The sequence below is a fragment of the Phaeoacremonium minimum genome (genome assembly GCF_000392275.1).
Source record: "Phaeoacremonium minimum UCRPA7 unplaced genomic scaffold PA7_03_scaffold_604, whole genome shotgun sequence".
Classification (NCBI taxonomy): Eukaryota; Fungi; Ascomycota; class Sordariomycetes; order Togniniales; family Togniniaceae; genus Phaeoacremonium; species Phaeoacremonium minimum.
Window position 1 is genome coordinate 234917 of NW_006921506.1, and position 25608 is coordinate 260524.

General features: G+C 50.5%; 5 protein-coding genes across 5 annotated transcripts; 4 read left to right on the forward strand and 1 right to left on the reverse strand.

The window, feature by feature from the left end:
* Window positions 1-3366: 3366 nt before the first annotated feature.
* UCRPA7_8677 (putative mfs hexose transporter protein) lies at window positions 3367-4833 on the forward strand (the record flags this gene model as incomplete). The annotated part of the gene is made up of 2 exons (XM_007921188.1): window positions 3367-3681; window positions 3754-4833. The coding sequence occupies 2 exons, from the start codon at window positions 3367-3369 to the stop codon at window positions 4831-4833; spliced, it is 1395 nt and encodes a 464-aa protein (XP_007919379.1).
* An 822-nt stretch (window positions 4834-5655) lies between these two features.
* UCRPA7_8678 (putative amidohydrolase family protein) lies at window positions 5656-7071 on the forward strand (the record flags this gene model as incomplete). Its single annotated transcript, XM_007921189.1, has 1 exon — window positions 5656-7071. The coding sequence occupies one exon, from the start codon at window positions 5656-5658 to the stop codon at window positions 7069-7071; it is 1416 nt and encodes a 471-aa protein (XP_007919380.1).
* A 9102-nt stretch (window positions 7072-16173) lies between these two features.
* Window positions 16174-18773, forward strand: UCRPA7_8679 (putative serine threonine-protein kinase srk1 protein; the record flags this gene model as incomplete). Its single annotated transcript, XM_007921190.1, has 4 exons — window positions 16174-16213; window positions 16360-16859; window positions 17189-17433; window positions 17693-18773. The coding sequence occupies 4 exons, from the start codon at window positions 16174-16176 to the stop codon at window positions 18771-18773; spliced, it is 1866 nt and encodes a 621-aa protein (XP_007919381.1).
* Window positions 18774-20494: 1721 nt separating this feature from the next.
* Window positions 20495-21290, forward strand: UCRPA7_8680 (hypothetical protein; the record flags this gene model as incomplete). Its single annotated transcript, XM_007921191.1, has 2 exons — window positions 20495-20656; window positions 20712-21290. 2 exons carry the CDS (start codon window positions 20495-20497, stop codon window positions 21288-21290), a joined length of 741 nt encoding a protein of 246 aa, XP_007919382.1.
* Window positions 21291-21669: 379 nt separating this feature from the next.
* Window positions 21670-22827, reverse strand: UCRPA7_8681 (putative gpi anchored dioxygenase protein; the record flags this gene model as incomplete). Its single annotated transcript, XM_007921192.1, has 2 exons — window positions 21670-22526; window positions 22578-22827. 2 exons carry the CDS (start codon window positions 22825-22827, stop codon window positions 21670-21672), a joined length of 1107 nt encoding a protein of 368 aa, XP_007919383.1.
* Window positions 22828-25608: the final 2781 nt, after the last annotated feature.

Sequence of the window (25608 nt, forward strand, 5' to 3'; positions counted from 1 at the left end):
GGTACTACTGGCATGGACAACAGCTTCTCCATGCACCTAATGATACACAAAGATCTATACGCCTCTCGTGACCGTGGCCCGAATCCGAAAGCTCAATAAAAGTGGTCCGGGGAGTATCGGCTGATGGCCGATCGGGAAGTATCGGTGTCCTCGCCGAAGCCTCCATCCCCGGAACTAGTCACGCCCACTAGTAGGTGAACTAGTTGGACAGACATACTACAGGGAAGGTTCTTCGGAAAGGTATTCCTTGCCGACAGTTGTCTCGATGGTCAATATTCCTCGCTATGTGCAAGGATCTTCTTCGCCATTTTGCTATAACATCAGTTCATCTTGAACTCTTCCATACAATTCTTTCAACCGCGCCAATAACCTTGTTAGCTCTGGACTCTCTGCCTCCCAGTACGCCACTAATGCAATCACGCTTGCCACAGATTCTCTCCATCCATCTGGCAAAAGGTCGTTGGCAAACGCAACATCTCTTCCTTCCCTCCCTTCCTTTTGAGCTCGCATTGCCACTCCCAATAGTTGGAGCGCGCTTCGGGAGCAGGTCCGAATCATCAACCATGTTCCTTGATGACGGTGCCAGAAACCCTCGCTGCTGATGGTAATACGGTCCACTGCTGTAGCAAGAGCCTTTCGAGCGCATATAAGAATACTTTGACTGACCTCGCTCGGATCCCTCAGAACAACAGCATGAACAGCTGGGAACAAAACCATGTCTAGAATGTCAACGAAATGACCTCGCAGAATGCCTCGCAAGGGATCTGCACCGACAGTCTCATTTGCGTTACGAGGAAACCTCATTGGTGGAGGTAGCATCTCATACCAGGTCTCTAGTTTCTGCTTGAACTCGTCGACTCGACTTTGGAATTGACCCTGCTCCTCGTGGGTCCACCACTCAGTAGTGTAATACCAAGAACCTCGCCAGTATCTTGCGGAGAGGGCTTCATTCATTATACGCCGTAAAGCGATCTCAGCGAGATAGAAAAACCATCCCAACTCAAGCCATTCACGGCCGCGATCCGAATCGGCTTCTGGAAACGATTCACCGGATCTGACAGGCTGCCTGGGGCTTGGAGGTGATGGATATACGTGAGGGTAGTGCATCTCGTTGAGACTCGAACCTGGAAGGCCTAGCTCAGTGCGTAACTCCCTAGCATTGGTCAGTATGTGTCGCAACCGGTCGATGTATGAGGGGAAACTTGCAACTCGCTCTTCAGACAACTCCAGTACAGGCTTTCTTCGACATATCTTTCATTGTTCTTCTCATCATGCTTACTCTGTAATTCCGAGGGAGAAAATCGATTGCGGCTCTCCACTACACGGCCTCGCGTTGCCAACCACCCCACACACTGCGTTCCGGCCTGAGAGAATGCCTTCCAAGCTGCTAGAATCCTGAAGGTGCTCATTAGATAAACTGCCGTTAAAAAGCTACATTGCATCGTCAAAAGCGAGTTCTCGTGATATACCACGCCGATGCGGCGCTGTGATGCCTGGAAGAACATCTCTGCACGTGCAAGCCGATCTGGTCGTTGGGAATATCCAGGCTGCTTTTCCAACATTATTGGAGGTGACAATACGCTCACAGCGCAGACCAAGAGCTGAAGCCAATCAGCTTCTATTTCTGTACATGAGGTGCAATACTGCCAGTGTTGATAGAGATTGCACTTACTATTAGGCATGTTGTACCGTTCCATCGTAAGCCGCTATCTGTGAATTCTTTGACTTGCATCCAAAGTCGATCAACATCGAAGATGGGGTTCTTTATATGATTGGTAGCCAGGAAGTTTTCAACTAGTTGGGCAACCATCTCGGGTTCTAAGTCAAAGATATTGTCTCCTGCAGGTGTCTTCATAATGTCCACTTGTCCTAAAATAGACACTAGGGGGACAGACTCCTCCAATTCGAACACGGGCCAGCGTAATATACTCTCAATGGTCATCTCGGCGCTCTCAAATATAATGTCGGCAGTAGGCGGCTGGTCATCTTCGGGCTGGTTCTGTGTCTTATGAAAGCTACTCCCACCCAAATCGCTTCCTGGAGTTCTTGATTGAAAAGCTTCGGTAGCTCCTCCGACAAAAGCATTGTGTGCAATGAACTGGCGGCTACGCGCGTCTTGTTGCAGTAGAGTTGTAATGTTTTGCTCCATCTCGCCTATCCTTTGCAGAATTGCTAGGCTTCCCCTATCCAACTTAGAGTGGTCGGAAGGGGCGTCATCGGGATACTTGCAGGCTCCCCCAGTCGCCGCGCAGAACCCACACACCGGCCGTTGGTTATCACATTTGGTTTTCCGGGCCCGACAAACGACACATGCCGTACCTGCCCGTCTCCGAGAGTAAGAAGCGGATTCGCGGGGACCGCTACGTATCGGACCGGGGGATGTGATCTCCACTGAGCCGGGGCTGGCTGGAGACAGTGCGGGGGAGGATTGCCGCGGCATCGCATGAGTTCGCATGACAGGTAGGGGTTCAGATAGCAGATTCGTAAGTAATGGCTCCATTTGTACGCCTTTGGGCCCTCTGAGACCGATGCCATTCACAAGAGTTCACGCCGATACTCCCCAGAGTCGAAAAGCCTCCTCGTTATCAATCACCTTAGTGGGAATGCTCAAACTTCCCACCTTTATGCCGCGCAATTTTGCGAGTCATGACTCAAACGCCACTATGCGCGCCAATCGAGACCTGAACAAGTCGAGACCCAATGGGCTAGCTTAGTTGCCCATTGATCAAAGACCGCCTCATCCCTAGAGAGGCAAATCTACACTTTCCTTGCGTCTTCGGCTGCCCCGCTAATTGCCTCCAGGAAAGACTTATACCGTCGATGGTGTGCATGTGAGCGCCACGGCTCTTCGAGATATCCACACCGATACTCCCCGGCCCACATTTTGCATTGCTTCTCCCTCAATTTGGTGTCCTCGTGCCCATGGCTTCCGATGAACGTGGGCAGATTTCCTGGAGTCTCCAGCTGGGGCCCCGGACTCGGATATCCAATATGACTGACCGACGATAGACAAGACGTCAGGAAACGATTGACCAGCATCCAGTGGAGTATATAAATCTTTGAAAACTCCCATATTGATGTGACATCCGACAAGTCCAGGCCTTTGGACGCCCTCATACGAATCCCAACCAACCGACCATCACCATTCCCTTTCGAACAATGACTAACACGTCGCCCAAAGACGAGGCTGTGCATGGATTTGAGCATGTCCAGAATGCAGCAGATGATTTTGCATCCTTAGCTAACCAGCAAGAGCATCAACTCTCGCCTTTACAGGCTGCAAGACGGCGGCCATATGCTACAGCATGGGCTTTCTATGCTGTCTTCATCTGTCTTCTGGTGTCTTTTGAGAACCAGGCATCAGGAATGGTGCTTAGTATCCCTGAATTCCGCAAGGACTTCGGTAGAGAGTATGCAGGAAACTATGTGCTTGATGCAGACTGGCAGTCAGCTTTCTCCGGAGGTCCCATCGCAAGCTCTATCGTCGGCACCTTCGGGGCCGGATACATCGCCGACAAAATAGGACGAAAACCGCTCATGATTGGTTCTATTGCTGTATCCTTTGCTGCTATTGCCTTGGAGTTTGTGGCAACGACAAACGCCATGTTCTTCGGAGGGAAGTTTATCAATGGTTTTGTGACCGGTATCATCCTCTCTGTTGCAGTCACATACATTGGCGAGGTAAACACACTCTACCAGCTTCTGCGCATCTCCCGTCTTCTAGACTCAAAGATTAACAGAATCGTCTAACAGGTCACGCCTTTAGCACTTCGCGGCATCTTTACGTGTTTGACGGCTCTCATGATGACCATCGGCCCACTGACGAGCGCGATCATTGTGAACTACACCGGAAACAGTCCGACCCGGTGGGCCTACCGCGCTGTTTTCTGTGCACAGTTCGGTTTCGCTGGTGTCTCTGCCATTTTTGCCCCTTTCGTACCCGAGTCTCCCGTTTGGCTTATCAGTGTCGACAAAGACGACCGAGCAACAAAAGCCCTTCAACGCCTGGGATACACGAATCCTGTCGATCTTGCCATGCGCGTCTCTCAGATTCGCACCACGCTTCAGGAGGCCAAGGCAGAGGTCGCCGGAGCGACATATCTCGACTGCTTCCGCAAATCGAATCTCCGCCGTACAATAATATCTGTGATGCCTCTGGCGATCCAGGCCCTGAGCGGCGTGTTTTTCATAGCTTCCTACGGGACATATTATATGCAACTTGCTGGCTATAGCACATCAGACAGTTTCAAGCTTCAGATTGCCCAACACGGATGCTCAATGGCTGGAAATATTTGCTCGTGGTACCTTATCGACAAAGTTGGACGTCGACCACTGACATTCTGGGGGACGTTCTCTATCACGGTCATTCTAATGATCTGCGCCGGCCTCGCCACGGAGGGCAGCCCGGGCGCTATCAAGGGGTCAGTGGCCTTCATCGTCATCTACAATTTCTTCTACAACATCTCGATTGGTGCGACGGCGTATACTCTGCTTTGTGAAGTGGCAACTTCTAAGTTGAGAGTCAAGACAATCTCAATTGGAGTGGCCCTTCAGTACCTCATTTACCTCTTCTGGGCATTCGTCATTCCGTACCTCTTCAATCCAGACAAGGCCAACCTCGGAGCTAAGACGGCGTTCATATTTGGCGGAATTGGTCTGCTATGTCTTGTATACCTTTGGTTCTATCAACCAGAGACGGCGGGCAGAAGCTTCAAGGAGCTGGATGAGCTCTTCATGAAAGGAGTCAGCGTAAGGGAATTCGGGACATACAAGACCCGGGCCGAGTTGGAAGGAGAGCAGGCCCAAGAGATGGGAAAGTCGGACACAGCATAAAGTGACAAGTGTGTACGGCATGTTAGTATGAGGAATTGACGATGCTGCAGGCTTTCGAATGAACGCTGTATGCCCGCGACAATCGGTTGCTTTGCTGATACATAGCTACCTGGCGATAGCGTAGATAGCGAGCTAGGGGGTATCTGGCCCCGACCACCGCACTCCATGCGCAAAGACATTGTTAAGGATCGAGAAGGCTACAATGCAAATTTTGTGAAAAGCTCAAGAAATGAAGCTCAGTCTTGCATCTATCGTTCGAAGATATCAACAACAGGGGCTGCAGATATATAAATGTAAGCTTGCGGGCCATATTGTACAGATTCCCGATCAGATAAGATCTGATAACCATGACAAAGAAAATCGAGGATCCCAGTCTAGGACTGCAACTCCGCCCATTTTCTGCGCCAATTATCCCCCTAAACGTGGAGCTAGCGCCGTCCCCGACCGAATGCAACGGCATGCTGGGTCCGTTATCGCATTACTGCCCCACCGTTCGATGCACATATATAACATGCCGAGGCAGCCTCAGTCGGCGATTCGCGATGCTTGAGAAGACATATATCGTGGAAGCATTATCTGGCAGAGATCATGGCTGCGTCGGCCGCCACTTTATTGGTAAACGGGAAGGTGTTCCAATCCTCAGGAACAGGCAAGGGCAAAGATCAGGAGGCCGCGTTCTCCAGTTGCATGCTCATTAAAGATGGCGTGATAGAGTACGTGGGCCGCGAAGACGACAGTTCGATCATAACCGCGAAGAAAGATGGTGCCACCGCCCTGGATTTGGCTGGTCGGACTGTCCTACCTGGTTTTATAGACGGTCATATGCATGCTCTCATCATGGGTCAATCTATACTCAAAGTCGGCCTCGAGCACTGCAAAAATCTTGAGGATATTCGATCAGCCATCAGGGAGTACGCTAAAACCAACACCACCGTCCCGCGTATCTCCTGCCGCGGTTGGATGCACAGCATGACCCCTGATGGGGTTAACTCTGCGATGCTGGATGATCTGGACCCGCTAGGCCGCCCCATTTTTGTCGACACAAAGGATCTGCATAGCACATGGTGCAGCACCACAGCTGTTAAGGAACTCGATATTCAGACAACCCCAGATCCTGTTGGCGGCAAGATTCATCGTGATGCAGATGGTAACCCAACAGGCTTACTTGAGGAAGCAGGGGTATTCACAATTGTCTGGCCGCATATTGCACGAGTGGCCTCGCTGGAAGAGCGTGCAGCGGCAATTCGCTCTGCAGTTGAGGCGTACAACACTGTTGGATACACAGGTCTCATTGATATGGCAATGGACGAAGACATCTGGGAGGCGTTGCAGAAGCTCATCTCCGACGACCCCAACATACCTATGCGCTTCGCCGCCTACTGGCTCATCAAGCCGAGCGCCACCGAGGCTGAACACCTGAAGCAAGTCGAGCGTGCGGCAGAGCTGGCGGCTCAATTCAATGCAACCAAGAGCCCTGGTTGCCGCGTTGTGGGCATCAAGATCATCTGTGATGGAATCATTGATTCGTGCACAGCATCTCTGAAAGAGCCATATTCGAGCAACGGTGCTTCGACCGACGCTATCTGGACAAAACCCCAGCTTCTACCGGTGGTGCGCAAAGCTGACTCACTCGGTCTTCAGGTTGCACTCCATGCAATTGGTGATGCAACCATCAAGATGGCCATTGACGTGATAGAGGAATGCGTGACTCCAACCAGACGCCCACGTATCGAGCATTTGGAGTTGTCTTCCCCTGAGGATGCTGCTCGCCTAGGTCGTTTAGGCATCACAGCTAGCATTCAGCCAGTCCACAGTGATCCGGCCATTCTACGGGCTTGGCCAAGGCTTATTGGTGAACATCGTTGCGGGCGGGCATTTGCATATAGGGAATTCGCCGACGGAGGCGCGCCATTAGCGCTGGGTAGCGATGCTCCGACGGCACCTCATGCACCACTTGCTAACATGTATGTTGCTACGACGAGGCGCAGTGCACGAGAACCTGGGCCGGATGGGCCTGCTGCGTTCAACGAGCATTTTGCTTTGGGACTCTGCGAGTCGGTCGTGGCCGGAACTAAGGGCGCAGCCTATAGTACTTTCGCTGAGACTTGGTCAGGTGGTCTGCAGGCAGGAATGAAGGCAGATTTTGTTGTATGCGACATGGAGTGGGAGAAGGAGAAACTTCTGGCGGCGAAAGTCTCGGAGACATGGTTTGGGGGCCGAAGAGTGTATGGCGCATGACTGCATTGAATACCCAGGGTGTATTAGATAGAGGAATACAGTGGCCCACGATGCAACGGTTTTGGTGGTAGAGGAACGCTGCCTGGCGAATGTACAAAAGTCATACATATTCCCAGATGCCGAGAGCAGCGTCAGATCACAGTATGAAAATAGAACCATTGAAAGGAAACAAGTTCCGCAGTCGAGCTTTGGTGTTCGTAGCTAAATCCAGGCGTTACCACTGCTGAACTCAGTACGGTCCATAGTATTGCTTCGGCCAGATATTCATAGCAGTCTTCAAGCCCTCGCCTACTGGTAACCCTGCGTGCAACGTCCTTGTGTTTCCTGTACCATTTGCATGCAGGTTGATCCAAAAGAGAGCGTTGCCTTTGATCGGTCTAAAAGAAAGCCCCCCTTTCTCATGATGTCTCCAAATTGGATCACGTGTATGCCAAACACGGTCTTCACGATCTTTCTGCATGTCCGTGTTTCCGTCTTTCTGGCCCTTGTACAAGGCAACAGGTTTGATGTACGGAAAATGGGTTTCTCCATCGGTACAATTGTCCTGTAAAATAGCAAAGAAGCTAGCAATACGATTCCACGTTCGTCTGCTTCCGTCATTTGCCCACTGAGGACTGTCGTACCAGTCGTGGTGTGTGTTGAATTTTTGTCCAGCAGTATATCGAACTAGCTGTGGTGCTCCTATGTCGTCCCAACCATCACGAATCATTGTGCCCATGAATTCACGGGCTTTGCCCATTATACACAACACCGCAGGTTGATCTCTGGGCAATCCGGCAGAACTGGAGGTGCGGTCGTTCGTGCCATCATCACGTCCATACTTGTAGACTTTGGATGGTCGAAACTCCGGCTCCGCTATGTCAAGCAAAGCCTCAATCTCGGTCGGCGATATGAAATTGTGTATATATATCACAAGGGGATCGAGAGAGATGATCTCAGTGCGATAAGATGATGGTTTGCAAATGAAGGGCATCGGTTTAGGTTCGAATGTGAGTGGGAAAGGGAAAGGAAAATCCGGAATGGGAAAGTCGGTTACGAAGGAAATGAGACCTTCAGAGCGGGTAAGGTTACTGAGGTAGGGGAGGGACAAACACAATAGAGCTGTACCAACACCGACGCTCGCGACTTTGGCAAAGCTGGACAGACCATGGTCTGGCATGCTGTCTTTAAATTCTTTAGACAATCACAATAGATTTTAAAGTCAGGAAAAAATAAGGTAGTCGAAATGGTGGCTGGAAACTCGCAACGAGAGAGTTCATTTTACCCATTTCGCAAACCTGCGCTCGAGTGTAGGGACTTCCAAACATTTGCCCTCAAGGAAGATGCCGCTCCGAAATCCAAATGCCGGAACACAAACCCCCTGCTGTACATAGGATGGCATGATCGGTGAGTGTCACTGCTCGTCGGTTGGTTCGGAGCACATAGCCGACACACCCTTGCTTCATGCCACCTTCACAGAGTAAACAGCAGAAACCCCTCCTTTCTCGTCCACCAATCGATTCAAAACTACCCCAAACGCGAAAACAATCAACATTTTTTACGGCAAGCAATCGACATCATGTTGCCCTCCTCTTAGATTGATACGATATTGCGCTGATGCTGGGTTTGAAACTTCAAATCCTCACTAAGCCTCAATTTGATCAACTCATGCCACAGACGCGGTTCTGCTCCCGGGTTTGGTACTCGCTTAATTGAACTTGGCAGCCCCGTATTCTGAACCTTCGCAAATCACAAAGATAAGAGAGAGTGACCCCGTTTGCGTACTACTGGATTGAAAGGGTAATATTGAAAGTTATATCCGCAACTACCTAGCAGTTCCGAGATAACGCAAAGTGGTTTTGGTCAAGACTCAGTCAATGTCAAGGTTTGCACATGTAGATTATCACACAATATCTTACTCGACGGCAAGGCTTAACCGATAGCTTCCATAACCTCGAGCTAAACTAAATGTGGTGAAGACTTGTTAGGGGTCGGGTCTTTTTATAGGAAGCCTTAAATGAAACATATGTTGGAAGCTAGGGCGCAATAACATCTAGAAGTTAACAAAGTTCTTCTTATCTCCACTTGCCTTCGACTATATCAAGTGCTAGTTTAACTAGGAAGTCCAATTTTGACTCCATGCAGCTAGTGAGCCCTAATTGAACTTGTTAACAATGCTCATAGACTTTTATCGTGTTTACAAAATGACTTTCGCAAGCGACCTGCATGAGACGGCCTATACAGCGAATGATATTGCCCACACTGTTTTCCCGTGCCCAAATGCTAGGTCAGGATCCGTGCGCACATATACGAACTAGCACTGCCTTCAGATTCTCACCTAGAAGGATTCTTGCCTTTCATTCCAGCTGACAGTGTGGTAACACTGCAGCGGCAAGCCGAAAAGCTCGGTTTCGGTCAATTTTCTACATGCGAGATCATATTTCAAGCACGCAGTCGTCCTACATTACGTTCACGTACACTGACTCCTAGATTTCCAAAATATCTGGACGTATATCTCTCATGCTGTTGGGGTTTAACTCTTATTAAGCTCATAACCGTAGAAAATGATCTTCCTCATATTAACTATCTTGTTTGCACTGAGAGCTACATCTTTTCCCACCGACTGCCAATGCCCTCCACTTAACCGCGGTAGCTTTACAATTGATCAGTATCAACTGTACCCAGAAAATGCTGAATGGAATGCAAAGGATTGTCTCGTCTATTTCGGGTAGAACTAGATCCACTGTTGATAAAGAATCAGACGAGAAGGCTGATATCTGTATAGAGTTCTTTGGAATGCGAGTGTTGCGACCTACGACCCCTACAATGATGAGATACTTGAGGTTTTAGAATTTCCCGGGATCACACGCAGTGCCACAGAACACATCGGCGGCGTAGGATGGGATAAGCACACCGGCTTGGTATCGATCCTTGTGGACTCAGCACCACCATGGGCAACGAATGGAGCAGACGTGTCTGGAGACAATCTTATCATGAAGTATAATCCAGATACGAAAGAATTTCTCTGGACTCTGAACATCACCGAGGTGACCCAAGGTGAATATGGTGGCTTCCAAGACGTCGAGCATGATAGCCGAGGAAACACCTATATCGTTGGCACGTGGCCAGGAACCATAATGAAAGTAGATAAGCATGGCAAAGCCGTGGTTCCGTGGTATCTACCCCCAACAATCGTCACGACTGATGAAGGCTATGGTGGTCTCGTAGCCGTTGGCGATGTCCTGCTCGCAAACAATGGTGCCGACGGACAGATATATCGCTTTGACATGAGACGAGAGAGAGGCGTGCCGGTACTAGTTCCCATGACTCCGAACGTCACATACCTCGATACAGATGGCATCTACGCGCCACCAAAATATGGCGGAACGGTCTTGCTAGTATCCAGTCATGATTCTGGTATCCAAGTCCTGCGATCCAAGGATCATTGGCAAACAGCAGAGTATTTGGGAACAGTATCGAATCCAAGCTCAGCTGTCGAGGCGGGATTCCAGGTAACGGCTGCAGTCCAGATGGGAAGTAACTCTGTGTATATCATCGATGAGGCTTTTGCAGACCCTTGGGTTCCCGGCCAAACTGCTGGAAACAGAAGTCTCTTCCCAATGCCAGACATAACGGCACAAGTGGAACAATTGTTTGATTAGGAACAATTCAGGGCACGAAGGGTTAATTCTCCATACGTATGAACGAATGTAGCCAATGAATATACATCAGGAGTGATAGTGACCTGCTCTAGATTAATCAATCGCTATGCAAGTTTTCCCTCGGACATTTCCTTCATTGTGAGTGGACCCAGTTCGCGGCTCAGCATCAGCATTTGGAAACTTCAAATCAGCCCCGCACCGGAGTTATTGCAACTCTCCGTTCTCATACGACCCTCTCTGTTCATACTGACACACTCTTGAACATACAAAACCAAGTCCTGCTGTCGTTATTGCAATAGGCCGCTGATACTCCTTTTGAATATCAGACACAATGTCAGATTCGCATTTCCCACCGCGGCCTCAAACTCCGCAAGTTCTCCTCCATCGGCTTCCCGATCAGCCAGAGGACACCTCAGAGGGCACGCGCAAGCCCTCCAAGTACATAATCCTCATTATGGCATCCACCGGAGTAGCTGGCAAGGTACAGATTGCTCAATCTATTGCAAAGACTCTAGCATGTCCCCTTTACCAGGGTGACAGCATGCATGAGTCCACAGCCAAGGCCGCTAGTGTCGGTACCTCACGGCCATCTGCGGCTGCCGTTGGAGCAGCCGGAGAGGCGCACGGAGCAAGGAGAATCCAAGAGGAGTCGAGTATACATACTGCCGGTCCCGTTCCTTCGGGACCAAACGGAGCTCGTTACCAGCGCATGTGGCTATCAAAGATGACCCGAACAGGGCTTCTATTCCCCGAAGAGTCTAAGGCTGCCACCGAGGGGTTTACCGGGTTTGGCGGCACGTCATCAACCTCGACCAGCCGTAGAGGATCCGCAAGCTCGATAGGCTCCGTGGCTTCAAGCCTGGGGCCATCGTCCAGCATCACTAGTAGCCGGCACGACTCTATGAGCTCCTCGCACCCTGCCCCACACGTAACCAGCACCTTTCCCCCTGATGCGTCTGCATCGGGTCCTAACGTAGTGTTCACGCTCTCTGAAGAGGAGCGGCTCCGGCGTGCAAACCCGGCGTTGATGGTGTTGACGCATCCGGAACTCGAGACGTGGCACAAGCTAGCAATCAGGACTGCCGTGGGTGACTACGGCATTGGGGTGATCTTTGTCCCGCTGTACTCCGAAGACGAAGACGAAGACGAGGAGGAAGACTTGCCAATCCTGCAGCCTTTGGATCCGAGGACCATGACAAGCTTCCCAGTATCATTTGGAAGCATCGCCAAGAAGACAACAGGGTGGGGAAACCTGGACGAGGAAATGAAACTTCATATCAGTGTGAATGCTGATGTCGAAGGCAAAATAACTGAAATCATTGATGGCGTGAGGGATGTGATTGGAGTTAACGAGTAAAGATATTTGTTACATGCATCCCGTCTCTGTGAAACTACCTCTCGCAGCTACGCACGCCATCAGTGATCTTGGCTATTGAAGGACAGTATGTATGAGCAGAGTGAGTGCTACCAAGATACTTTGATTGATGAAGGTGCAGGCCCGTTTCTGAAATCGTGAATTTTCAATAAACCAACGGTACCTCAACAGTGCTTGTCGTGATTGTTAGCTTAGACCAGAAGAATCCCTGAAGCATGTCACACATGTCAATCCCACTGCTGGGGCCATGGATACGAATGTCGAGCGGGCCTTGGGCAGCAAGACATGAACTACGCGGGGCCGAGACGCGGACCGTATATTTGGATCTACCGACCGGAAGCACTGGCCTGCTTTGCATTCGGGCACAGGTATGACCCCGTCTCTTGCAGCTCGCGTGTGAATGGCCCACATTTCTGGCTTGATATCTGGGCACGCTCACTTTGAATCCAACATTAGCCATGCCTACACCTCGTGTTGGCATAGCGCTGATGAGCATGCATGGCGGCGCGGGGAGACGGGCAGTTCTCCAGTCTCAGGAAGCATCGTTGCAACACGTTGCCCTGCTCGTCTTTCATTGCATTTATCAGCCGATCACATCTTCGCAAATTTCTTGCTATCTCTGCAGGATGAGCTCTGGAGGGGGGAAGCTCGGCTGCTGCACGTCGATGCAGGATGGCCCTCTCGGCTTCCCTCCACCCTCTGAGTGATGTCAAGGGAGCGCCGGGGTCTCACAGGGCTTTGCCCCTGTCAACACAGCGTAGCGATGCTGTCTATTCTATGGAGCACTACGTACTGCTTCGTATGCCCTTCAGGAGAGGCAGCACGACAAGTTGAAGATAAGCAGTAGCAAATCAGCCTCAAGCGAGAGTGGAATTATGATTGTGATCATCGAGATCATTGTACAATAAGCAGCCCTAGGCAGACTGCAGCAGCCACGAGGTCATTTACATACCACTATGGTGCGTTAGGAGATTGTGTCAGATTGACGATACTAGGGCCACGACATTGAAGCTAGGTAGCATTGCGATCCAGCTTCACTGAGGGGATACATGGCGCGTGCTTTCTGTTACAGTCATGCTGCCATGATGCTTGATAGACACTCGTTACATGCCAGATCGTCCTCGGACTGAAGGCGGTGGTGATCTGCGCGTGGGAGCCAATCGGGCGGCTTGCAGGACGCAAGCGGTTGGATCAGGGGTTGGTCGAGGCGGGGAGACTTTGCGTCACTCACTACAGCACCTGATTGAATAGACCCTTCGACAGTTTTTACTCCTCGGCACTGTGGTGCTCCGTCGAGGTGAGCATTCGGCCATGGTCAACATGATTGTAGCCACTTCACCTCCCAAAGAAGTTGCAGACGAGTGCCCTATTCTATCCTTGGAACGGCAGCACTATCCGAGTCGAGATCGATCGAGCTCCGGCGCCCTGGGCAGTCCGCGCACGACTCGTACAAACGGTACTCCTTAAATGTGAATTAGGGACTTCTGACACGGGACGCTTTCGCCATAGACGATCAAATGTGAATATTAGACATGAGGATGCTTTTTTTTTTTTTTTTTTTGACATTGTTAGACTGCTCAACACAGAAAATAAGGAGTGCTGCATCTCGTACGCAGTCGTTGCCATCTGCAGGAGCTTTTATTCCATGTTCCTCTGCAGCATTCCAGGGGGCCTCGGGGGGGTAAGTTTCTCGGCAAAGAGCCCCGGATAGTATCAGGTCTCCAATCAATACAACACAAAGACCCATGCCTCCAAGGCCATTTAGCTAACTTGTTAGTGCACCTGAAGACCCCCTCTCTACTCCATTCTGTCCTGGGTAGCAGCAGTACACGTACTTGGCTCGTTTGGTATGCTATTGAGTGTTGTTGAGTACTGGCGCCAGCCGACAAGAGCAGGAGCGGTTGCAAATTAGCATTAGCAGCCGTTGCTCATCATTTCCCTGTCCGGCGTCACATTTCATCTTTATCGAAGGAGTGCTTGGGCTGATGTGGAGTGGAGGCTGATTCCATGACTCTTTGTACGTATCCTCAAGGGGGTGGATGAGATTGGGGTCTGTTGATGCCTGAGGCATGAAGTACCCTGACAATCTAAGATGCAAGATGACGTCTCCCTACGTCAGAACCCTGATTTCGCGCCGAAACCATGGCAAAGCTAGCGCAGCCGGTACCAGGACTAGGGTCCGTACCGCCGCCTCATGGTCTCCCGGTCACCTCGCCCAGGAGGCCTAGCGGAGGAGACCTCCCTCTAAGCCTCCCTGGCTGGCCTGGCTTTTGCGAGAGCCAGAAACCTCTTTACTGAAGCGCGTGCCTGCGGGTCCGGTATGCGCCCATCATTTGGTGAGAATATGTGAGACGCAGCTTACTGCATAGTAGGTCCAGAGAAAAATATGTGCGCTGATGCATCTGTTTGTTCGACCGTGGCCTAGAACAGAGAGCAAAAACAGCAGAGTGGATCACACCCTCAACAGTCGATTCATCTTTTGCCGCCATTGACGATGACCCCCAGGGTGCCTCCATGCTTGTTACCATGTAGTAGAGTAGAGAGTAGATTGGCCTGGGCGGCGTAATCTCAGCGTCCTGAGTATTGTTGCGTACGGTAGCATGCACTGCCGCGGTAGGGTCAGGTAGAAGTGCGAAGACCAGGAAGCCACTTGTTTCTTCCTTTGTCTTTGTTGAGGTTCGTGAGGCATCACCCGCCGCCCGATAGATGGCTTCCATCCGTTGAAAGAAGATGTGCTCTAATCTTTGAACGGGCACTAGGGCGCGGATACAGTAGCAGAGTAGGTAGTCCACCACTCTAACAACCCGGGATGTTCTGATGAATGAAAGGGGGGAGGCAGATCGGTACTGTAGCTAAGGTGAGGACGTAGACCACGAAGTACCGGATATCGTGACTGAAATCACTTGCCAAAGTAAAGTAGAACTACCTTCTGGGGCAAAGTAGGCAAAGCTATGGAGGAGATGCTCCCTGGATGGTAAATTACCGTACCCGACGACAGCGCTTGCCTTGCTGGAGCTACCTAGGTATCCTATCATGCCTGCCATGGGGAAGCGACCTAGCTAAAGTACCTATGATGACAGCGATGACGGGATGAAACACGGGCCAGGAGAATAGCTCAGAAGTGACGACAAAGGCAAGCACGAGCCGTCATACGTTAACGTTGACGTTAGCCCCGGGTCGCTCCTGCTTTTTCTGGCTGGGTTTCTGGTTCTCTTCAGTTCTTGCCTTTTCAACTTCCAGGTTTATCCCCATTCCTATCCAGCCACCCCACTCTCACTCTCCCTCTCAACCACTGGGCCGCTCTTGCTCTTGCTGTTGCTCTTGCTCTCCTGGTCTTGGGTTGTCCAGATTTCCTGCTCAGGTTCTGGTTCTGCTGCTCTTTCCAATCTCATCTCTCATAGAATTGAGATCAGGCTCCACTCGTACCGCAACTGGCCTTGCACCTGCACCAGGCCATCTGCATCGGCGTCACTGCACTTACCAGGAAGTAGCGACTTGAGATCATTGCTGGCTGCTGCGGCTGCCCCACCACAACTCCCTCCCTCCCTGCCACTCGGTTCTTGCTCAGCGCCCAGTGTCCCCAGCACCCAGCGCAGAACAAAACTACAGCATCCCGCACTTTCCTACAACATCATCGTGCCTGCCCTGCTTACCAACCATCCGCCAACCAAATCCTCAAAGAATATCACTCTGCAGACTGTCTATTGTCCTGGTACTGGGCCCTCTTTTTTTTTGTCCTCCTCTTTTCCCATTCTCCAAGATCCCTACCTTCACAGTAAAACAATTTCAGCCTTGCATTGTCACTTTAAAGCGCAGGCCAAAGAGGCAATTCGGGGTCGTGATATCAGGAAGGCGCGCTCAGGGCCTTGTTTTTTTTCGCTTGTGTGGGAGTCCTCATTTTAAAGAGGGCGAGGAAGTTGGCTGCACCAAAGCAATATTACCTAACCACCGCCACACCTTCGTTCTTGCTCTACATTCCTCTCCTCCTTCTCCTTCCCCCATCCTATCTTGCATTGCCTCAAACCGCTCTTCACCTGTCAAACGGTCGACTTCTTCTGCTTTCAGAAGGTGACAGTGACCGACGACATGTCTACCATGCAGCAGCTGAAGAACTTCATCCGTCATGGTATGTGCTCTTTTTTCCGTGCTGCTGCCCCGCGTCAAAGACGTCAACGCCGGTGGCCCGGGCTCCTCAACCCAAGGGTCCATGCCTCATCTCGCGCTGCATTCCATGTCACATTACTGACGTCAGTTTCTTCTTCTTCTTAATAGGCAAGCAAGCGCGTGTAGCAAACGACGAACCGCCCCGAAAGAACGATTATTCACCTCCACAATCACAACCTGTCAACCCAGCACCTGTTAAGGATATGGTGCCTCAGACCGAACCCGCTCTAGGCGGCGCGCCTGGCGGCCACCACCCTGCAGCTGTCCCCGATGCGTACTCTGTCGCTCCGGGCGAGGGCGGCGCGAACCGCGTCGCTCAGGCTGGCCATGCTGCCGCTCACCACGCCGAGGAGAACCAGGCCATCCATCACGGACAAGGCGCCTCACCGAAGACGAAGAAGCGGATGGACGACGCCGCGAAGCTCGTTCAAGAAGAAAACGAGAGCCGAAGCAAATTCCCCAGGTATCCAGGACTCGAGAGATGGGAGCTAGTGGAAAAGATGGGAGACGGTGCTTTCAGCAACGTCTATCGCGCAAGAGACCGGGAGGGGACTGCCGGAGAGGTCGCCATCAAGGTCGTCCGGAAATTCGAAATGAACAACATGCAGGTGAGTTTATCAAACAGCCGGGCGGTCTTTTTCGCTTTATGTCCAGACCGACCCTTTCCTCTTCGTCGTAGAAGTGATTTGTCCTTTTCCGTCTTAAGTTTCTTTACCAACTTCGATTTTCGCCATTAGGGCTCAAAACATCTCCATCCGGATTTCAAACCAAAGGCCCCCAAGGCCGCAGAGGTGCGAGACTTTTTCTCTTTACTTTCCTTTACATACTTCTTATTCTATGCTTTGCATTTCGCAAGGTCCTTGTCCCGCTCGAGTGCTCGAGGACTAGACGATTTCATCTCTCTGTTAACAAACAGGCATAACTGACCCGGGTGCAGCGAGCGAATATTCTCAAAGAAGTGCAGATAATGCGACAACTCGACCACCCCAATATCATCAAACTTGTTGATTTCTCCGAATCCCGTCAATACTACTACATTATCCTCGAACTAGCTCCTGGCGGAGAGCTATTCCACCAAATAGTTCGATTAACGTACTTTTCCGAGGACTTGTCACGGCATGTCATTGTCCAGGTGGCAAAGGCCTTGGAGTATCTGCATGAGGAGCGAGGAGTTGTTCATCGGTAAGTGCAATAGTTCGAAACACCTAATCCACGGCATTCCCAGCACTTTGTTGTTTTACCACTGTCGTCCCGAATTTGCTGTTTTGGTGGTCTTTTTGGGCTTGTTTTGGAGGCATTGCGATGTTGATGTCATGCTTGCCCAATCGGGCTTCCCCCTTTACCAAGCCTCCCTGACGTCACACTTTATGCCTTCAGTCAATCGGTCATTCATTGCACGATGACTTTGAGCAGCTCAGTCAGGCTAACACATGTGATGCAGTGATATCAAGCCTGAGAATATCCTGTTTAATCCGATACCATTTGTAGCATCCAAGCACCCACAGCCAAAGCAGCCGGGCGATGAGGATAAGGTCGATGAAGGCGAGTTCATCAGGGGTGTTGGTGCTGGCGGCATCGGCCAGATTAAGATTGCGGATTTTGGTCTATCGAAGATTGTTTGGGACAACCAGACGATGACACCCTGCGGAACCGTTGGCTACACCGCGCCCGAGATCGTCAAGGATGAGCGATATTCCAAGTCCGTAGACATGTGGGCGTTGGGATGTGTGCTATACACCCTACTTTGCGGGTTTCCTCCTTTCTACGATGAGAGCATAGAAGTTTTGACGGAGAAGGTCGCCAAGGGACAGTACACCTTCCTATCACCATGGTGGGATGACATCTCCAAGTCGGCCCAGGATCTGATTTCGCACTTGTTGAATGTCGATCCGGATCAGCGCTATACGATCAAAGAATTCCTGGCTCACCCTTGGGTTCGTGCATCGGGCCCGAGCCCTGTCGTCGAAAAGAAGCACGGCATCACGCCGGACGGCATGCTTCGAGCATTCGACGCGTCCAAGCTTGTTGATGGCGATAAGAGATATGACTTCCGTTCACCCGGCGCCGTTAACCTGCGTGAGGTGTTCGACGTTGGTTATGCTGTTCACCGTCAAGAGGAAGAAGGCAAGCGAAGAAAACAAGTCGGCGGCAAAGTGGCTGGTATCCCATCACGTCTTGGTGGCTTGAATGAGTCAGACGAAGACGAGGATATGCCAGATGCGAACGACGCGAACCGCGAGTATGTCCATAAAAGCGCAGCTGCACAAAATGCCACTCAAGCCCTGGAACAAAGTATGCGTAATACTCAGATCAAGGATACCGAGCAAGCTCAGCGTGGCCGCGACAGGGAGAGACAAGGGAACACTGCTGAGCAACGCGGGTATGGCCAGCATTCAGCAACGGTCACCGCGGCGGCGAGACAACAGGTCAGGGATCGCAATCGTCAGAAGGGTGCCTTCGAGTTGAACCTCGATGGTGCAACGCTTCTTGGCCGAAGAAATAAGCAACCTACTGTCGCTTAGGGCGGCATTTTGACGTTACCCACTATTGCATGGAGTTCAAGCGTGGCTCGTGATAGAACCCAATGACAATACCTCATTGACGTTGAAGTGGATGATGGTGGTGCTTTAAGGTGGCACATCACTGTGCCGCCCTGTCTATTAGGGTGGAGAACGGCATATTTGTTGAGTGATGAAAACAGGCGTTCAGGGAATAGCAACAGGGAAAGGAAAGGAATACCGGGCTCTGGCCTGGCTTGTTGGAAGGCATACGACTCGAATTTGTAGTGCGTGTTTTCTTGCTGGTCTCATTCTTTTAATGTTTGATGGCGGAGTTGCATCATGATGCATCATGTGAAAGACGTTTCCTTTTTAGGTATACAGACCATTCATAGGCACGGCGTCCAGCGGGAATTCTCTCCAATTCTCTCCAATTCTCTCTACTCTGCATCTTATGTGATTTAATCCCGCCAGAGGTTGTAGAGCCTCACCCACAATTGCCACGGGTTTCGTTGTATAATCCAAGAGGATGAGTGTGTTGCGCCGCCAGAGTTAAGCTTAATTAGTGGTGAGCATTCATACGAACCGACTACAGCTCTGGCCAGTGAAATGGGCCTCGGTGTCTTGTCATGAGCTGCTGCGAAACCATGACATTGCCTTGGCTCTCCGTTTTGAAGCAAGGACTCTCCAAGGATGCCTGGTAATTGGATGCTAGTATCTCAGGCTAAGTGTTTGTTCTGAAGCTATCATGCTCAAACCATAGCTTTTTATCCTCCCTCTCAACGGCGCTGTGGGGTGGCTGACTGGCTGTCAATATCGTCGCGGTCGTAATTGAGATCGACGCAGACTACCGATCGCTTGGGCTGCAGGGCCTTCCCATTCAAGAGGACCGGTTTTGGCATGTCTCAGTCCCTAGAGCAAGAGCCCTTGAAATATCTCGCATTGAACTCGCCCTTGCAACAATGGGGCAGCCCAAGGACTTCCTTCGTAGCCTAGCGCACTAAGAGGTGATCCCTTACTGGGCACCAGCACCAGCCGCTGTCAAAACGACTTGGAGGCTTGCACTTGAAAGAAAACCAAGACACATCCCCTTAATCACGGAGCCTAAACAACATTAACATTAACCCTATTTCTAGCTCGCTGATTTTCTTTGGATTGAAGGGCACAGCAGGCTATAACTCCAGTTGCAAGGGCAGGAGCCCTGCGATGAAAGTGGATGCCTTCGTGAGTTAAACGTCGCTAGTATGTAGAAGCGCAGCGGCCAATTTGCAAAGCGAACAAACGGGATCGAGCAAGTGCCGACAGAACACAGCCGCATGGTGGCCCCTAATGCTATCAAACTAGAATAGGGTTATGCCAGAGCTCTCGTCCGAGACAGCCCTCGATAGTTGATCGTGTGGCGTGAGGTCCGTCTGAATGTCTATGGTGTAGGTGAGAATGACCCCAGGCCTCATCTTCATTCAGGAGAGGTCTCGTCCCTTCGCTCCTCGCTTTCTTGGCACTGGTGGAAGGGGCTCAATATAGGGTGGCAGCATCATGAATTGTCATTCTATAAAGATCATGGCCGCCTCTGGGGTCAACTAGATCACACTCTCTCCATCTACATCACCGAACGCATTAATACAAACCCTTGCACCTTCACTTTAGGAAGTGTCTCTCACTCGCTATCGTCCTTTCATTGATACCCTTGTTTCTTCAAGCGTTGCTCATCCAGAATGGCCTCTATTGCCAACATCCCAGTCAACATGCTCAATGGCGGCTGTCTGCTTGACATCAGCGCCCTCATCGACATTAGCATTTGCCCTACGATTGACATCGTCAAGGGGTCGAAGCCACACAAAATTCATAATGAGCCCCAGACCATTTGTGTGACACCATCTGTTTCCACTCCGAGTGTGAGGCCTTTTGTAAGTCCAGTCTCAATTCTATTTTGTATGTTCATACTGACTGAATTGCTCCTAGCTCACCTCAACTCTAAGCACATCTACTGTGAAGGCGATAGCTACAGCAGATCCCGTACGGACTGGTCCTGGGCTGGGTCCAGGCTCAGGCCCTGGCTCCAACGGTGCAGGCTCTTCGCCGGCTAGCTACTGCTCAAATCCTCTGGTCGATGTCGACCTCATGCTCCTCGGCATCCTGGATGTCGATCTGTCAGTGTACCTGGACCTGTCGCACCTACTGGATCTCAACATCGACCTCAACCTCGGAGACCTGCTCAGCGGCAAGACCAAGCCCAAGCTGCCTAAGTCCGTCAAGCACGGCTACAAGCCTACTTGTGGCAAAACCCTGGCCAGCCACCCGAACGCCACCTCGTGCACCGCGACCGACTACAACGACTGCCTTGCCCGCTGCGAGAAGGATGCTATCAAGGCTACTGTTGAGCTCGGCAATCTCGTCGACTGCCTGGGTGTTACGATCAAGAACGGCATACACGTCGACAATTGCTTAACCGTGACCGGATCCTCGGACAATCTCATCGACCTCGACATCGATCTGCTCGGTTCTGACGACACTTGTGACTCATTTGTCTACCAAAAATGAGTATTTTACGGCATAGGTGTGAACTATGGCTGTAAAGTAACGACCACGATTATGAAACTGGAAGTGGTTGAACAAAATCGTTTGATAGGCGTTAATAGGGGTATTTCTTAGACGAGGATTGCTTATCAGCAAAATAAAAGTCGGCCGGCTTCTAATAATATAGTGAATAGATCAACTAGCTATGGCCCCATAAATCACAAGCTATTACCGTCAATACGTTTATAACCACAAAGCGAAAAGTTTGGACCAAAAGAACAACTTGAACACGCTCGAAAATCATCATTCTATTCAGTCAAGACTCTTTGAACTTGATGAGTTACAACGGAAAGAGAGCGTGATATATACGATTTTCCAAGTCCATCCCTAGTCTAAGGCATCATCAGCCGTGAGTGGGTGGTGGCGAGCCCGTGATCATCTGAAGCCTTTGAAAGTCGGGGTTGTCGACACCACCACCTTCCCTGAAGTAAGCTGCTACGGGAGCATATGTATCCCAGTTTGCCGTTGTATCAATACCAATCTCTAACCACAGGAAGAGTCCATCTTGAAGCGTCTTTCCAAGCATGACGTATTCAGGAAACGGGTCATACTTCTCCGTGGCAGCATATCCGGTGAACATGTCGGCAGCATTGCTCGTCTTCGGGATCCTATTGGTGTTGTATGGTGCGCTTGCCTCGACTGTGTTTAGAAGAGCCTGGTCGTAGAAGAATTGGGACAAATGAGCTACATGGCCGCCAGTGTAGGTATTGTTTGGCAAAATTGTTGAACCTGTATGGACTACCACGTGCTGATGATTTGCTCGCCCTTGGTAGTGACCAGGGAAAATAGTATCGAAAGAGACAACCCCATCCTTGTCAGTGAGCTGCACGCCGCGCAGGTAAGTGGTCTTCAAGCCACCCTCTCCTGCGGCACTGACGCCACTGTACACGCCCGTTGCATTACAAGACCAGATGTCCACTACTAGCTGCGGAGCTGGCTTGCAGGTCTTGGTGTCCACGAATTGCATCTCCAGGTGCACCGGAACCCCCTTAACATCCTCGACGACGTTGCTGCGGATGTGCTCGCCGGCAACATAATAGGGGCCGTTTGCATTGTCAGGGGTAAAAATGCAAGATGTGTTCGCGCCAAAGATGGTTTCGACGGGTGTGTCCTTGGTGTATTTCAGCTGGGCAGTCCTATCATGCGCTTGTGATGCCCATTTGGAGAACTGGGCATTCGTTCGGCGATGAACATAGTTCACTATTGTACTATTAGCAAATAGTCACAAAGAGAGATGTCGGGCCAACTTACAATCAGAGACGCCTCGCTCCTCCCGAAGTCTCTTGAAGGTTTCGAAGCGACGTTTCATTGCCCGTTCTTTACGCATTCTTACATCGTCGGAGCCACTGCACTGCTCCAGTGATCGCTGGTTTAGCTCTGCGACGGCATGACGAAAGTTTGCCTCGATCTCAGCCTCACGCTTGTCGATCTTCTCGCCCGGATGCGCGCAAACGAGAGTTGAAGCGGCCGCAAGAGCCAAGAGACCAGATTTGAAGTGCATGGTTGCAAGATACTACTTACAGCCAACTACAGATGTGATGACCACTCACTGCATTGCTAAGACTTGCGAGATGTCCTATTTTATCAAACTTCTATAACTAGTCTCATTCCATCTGCCGGCGCTCCAAGCCAGACGCGGAATGACATCGGCCTACGGCTTCGGCATCCGTGATGAGATCGCGACCTTCGTCGGGACATTGTTGATGATCTTATTGTGCTACTGAGACCCCGCGCGATGTACTCGTGTCATCTAATTCATCTCGCTGCTACAACGCCATCGATGCCAAGCCGGGATGAAAGGACGCGCCTTTGAAGTTGTTTACCCGGGCTCCATGGTCGCTCTCTGCCTCTTGAAAATGCTTCCTTTGCGCTTCTTAAGCCTCCGATCTTTGACATAGTATGGCTAAATACTGTGAAGTCGGTACACCCCTTGCAATTGGAACCACTCTTCTACCGCCCCCGGATTAATTTACTCTTCAATATCTCCCGCCAGCTTCAGGTAATTTCAATGCACCCCAGACCGTGTAAGGGTGATCGGTAAGTCTCGATTTTATTGGGCATACTGCACGTTGAGCTTAGTTTGGCACCAGTGATGCCATCGTGTTTCTCGTCTTTACGCTTATTCTGATTCGACCCTGTCAATGCTGACATTTAGTCCGAATCTAATTACACGGGCTATGATTCGACAGCGACATTGCGGCTTCCAGCATCAAAGGCTCGCATAAGACAGTCACTTGAACAACCTGGTGTCTGCTATACCTTCCCGATTTGTTTACTTTGCGGCGAGGCTTTCCCAACGATTTTCTCCCGCAATGTATTTCTCTTGGCATCTTTACGGAGGTCTGACACTGTGACCATGAGACTGGAAAAGCTAACCTCTTGTAGCTTCGTCTGAATTTAGTCACCAACAGGGTGGACTTTGTTCCACATTGCTTCCATTTTTTGAATCAAGGATTCGTGTTCTACTAAGGCATTCGGGTCCGTACGACCCGTCCGGGACAGCGGAGGACTTTCACGGCGCCACAGCATTACACTCAAATGCATAATGGAGTTATGATGAACAACATTGCCAAATTGCGTAACTCCAAGAGGCAACAAGAAATGTCAGAACGCAAGTGATTCTTACATCGACGATATGTTGGGCTTCGAGTATTTTAAGCATTGCCTCACGGCTGTGGTCAGAAGCTTACATGTGGCTGGCGGAAGCTAAATGGCCTCTGTCGTTGAATGCTAATGCAATGATATCTTGGAAAATCTCCGCATAAGAGCCTTGCCTGGCATCCCGTGGCGTCTCCTATCGAGACTATTTTCTTACTGGTTAACATTTGTGCGTGTTATACGTATTGCGTAACAGAAACTTGGGCACGGGATATCGACTTCTGGGAGAAGCGCCACCAACTTTCATCCGGGATTATAGGACACTTGCGAATAACCTGGTCTTTTGATGAAACAAGGTAACAGGTCGGTTAGGCGGCATTTCAATCTCTTGGCCATAGGCGATCCCGGAATTCCATATTTGCAGGATCAGATTAGCTCACACATGGTGACATCTATTCTACAGGTCAACCACATCTCGCGGGCTATCCTATCGCCGCTGTGGCTCACGTATGTGACATGCACAAATAGACCTTCCTGGGCCCAGTAAACCAAGAATTTGTATCATCCAAGACTCCGGTTAAGGTTGGCACTTTGTTTTGCGAGACTTTGCCAAGAAAAGACAGAGTCACGATGTTGTTTTCAAATCTCCCAAGCCTGGGGTTTCTTGCTCTGATAGTTAGCCAGGCGTACGCAGGCATCTATCCACAAGATGCTGTCGATAAACTTGCGGCTTCAAGTCTGGACAAGCTGAAAACATACCTAGCAGCCAATCCCTCGAAGACCGGCTGCACTCTTGACAACGCCATCAAGCGGATGGAATGGTAAGCCAACAAGTTGAAGTTCGAAGACGATGAACTTACATGAAATCAGGAGTGATCTACCAGTTGCAGACCGAGAGGACTACATCAAAGCAGTGCTTTGCCTCCAGTCTAAGTCGCCGAAGGCTCCAAGCACCACTGTTCCAGGTGCCAGAAGTCGCTTTGATGACTTTGTCGCAACTCATATTATCAACACGCCAAACATCCATGGCACTGTACGTATCTTCACTGAGTTTATCCAACTTACGGAAACTCATTTCACTTAGGCAAACTTTCTTAGCTGGCATCGCTATTACACATGGGCATACGAGACAGCCTTGCGTGATGAGTGTGGTTACAAGGGGTACCAGCCGGTAGGATTGACTAGCATTCCACACTCCGTAACATATACTCACCTAAATTGACTTAGTATTGGAATTGGGACCGTTATGCTAAAGATCCTATAAACTCACCAATATTTAATGGTAACGCTTCTAGCATGAGTGGCAACGGTGCAAAGACAACACACACGGGTGTGCAAATATTTGGAGCACCTGCTCCGTACAATGTCATACCACCCGCTGATGGCGGCGGATGTGTTACCACCGGTCCTTTCAAAGAGTAAGAGACAATCTTACGGGAATTTTGCAAAGTCTACATAGGCTGACAATACAATAGTTTTAAAGTCAACCTAGGACCCATGTCCGCTACGATCAACAATGTTCCTGCTAACCCTCGCTCGGATGGCCTTGGTTACAATCCACGTTGTCTTCGTCGCGACGTCAACAAGAATGCGGCAGCCGTAACAACAGCTAATTATACATATGATCTGATTACTAAGAACAACGATATTGGCTCATTCCAAAATGTCATGCAAGGCCAGTTCC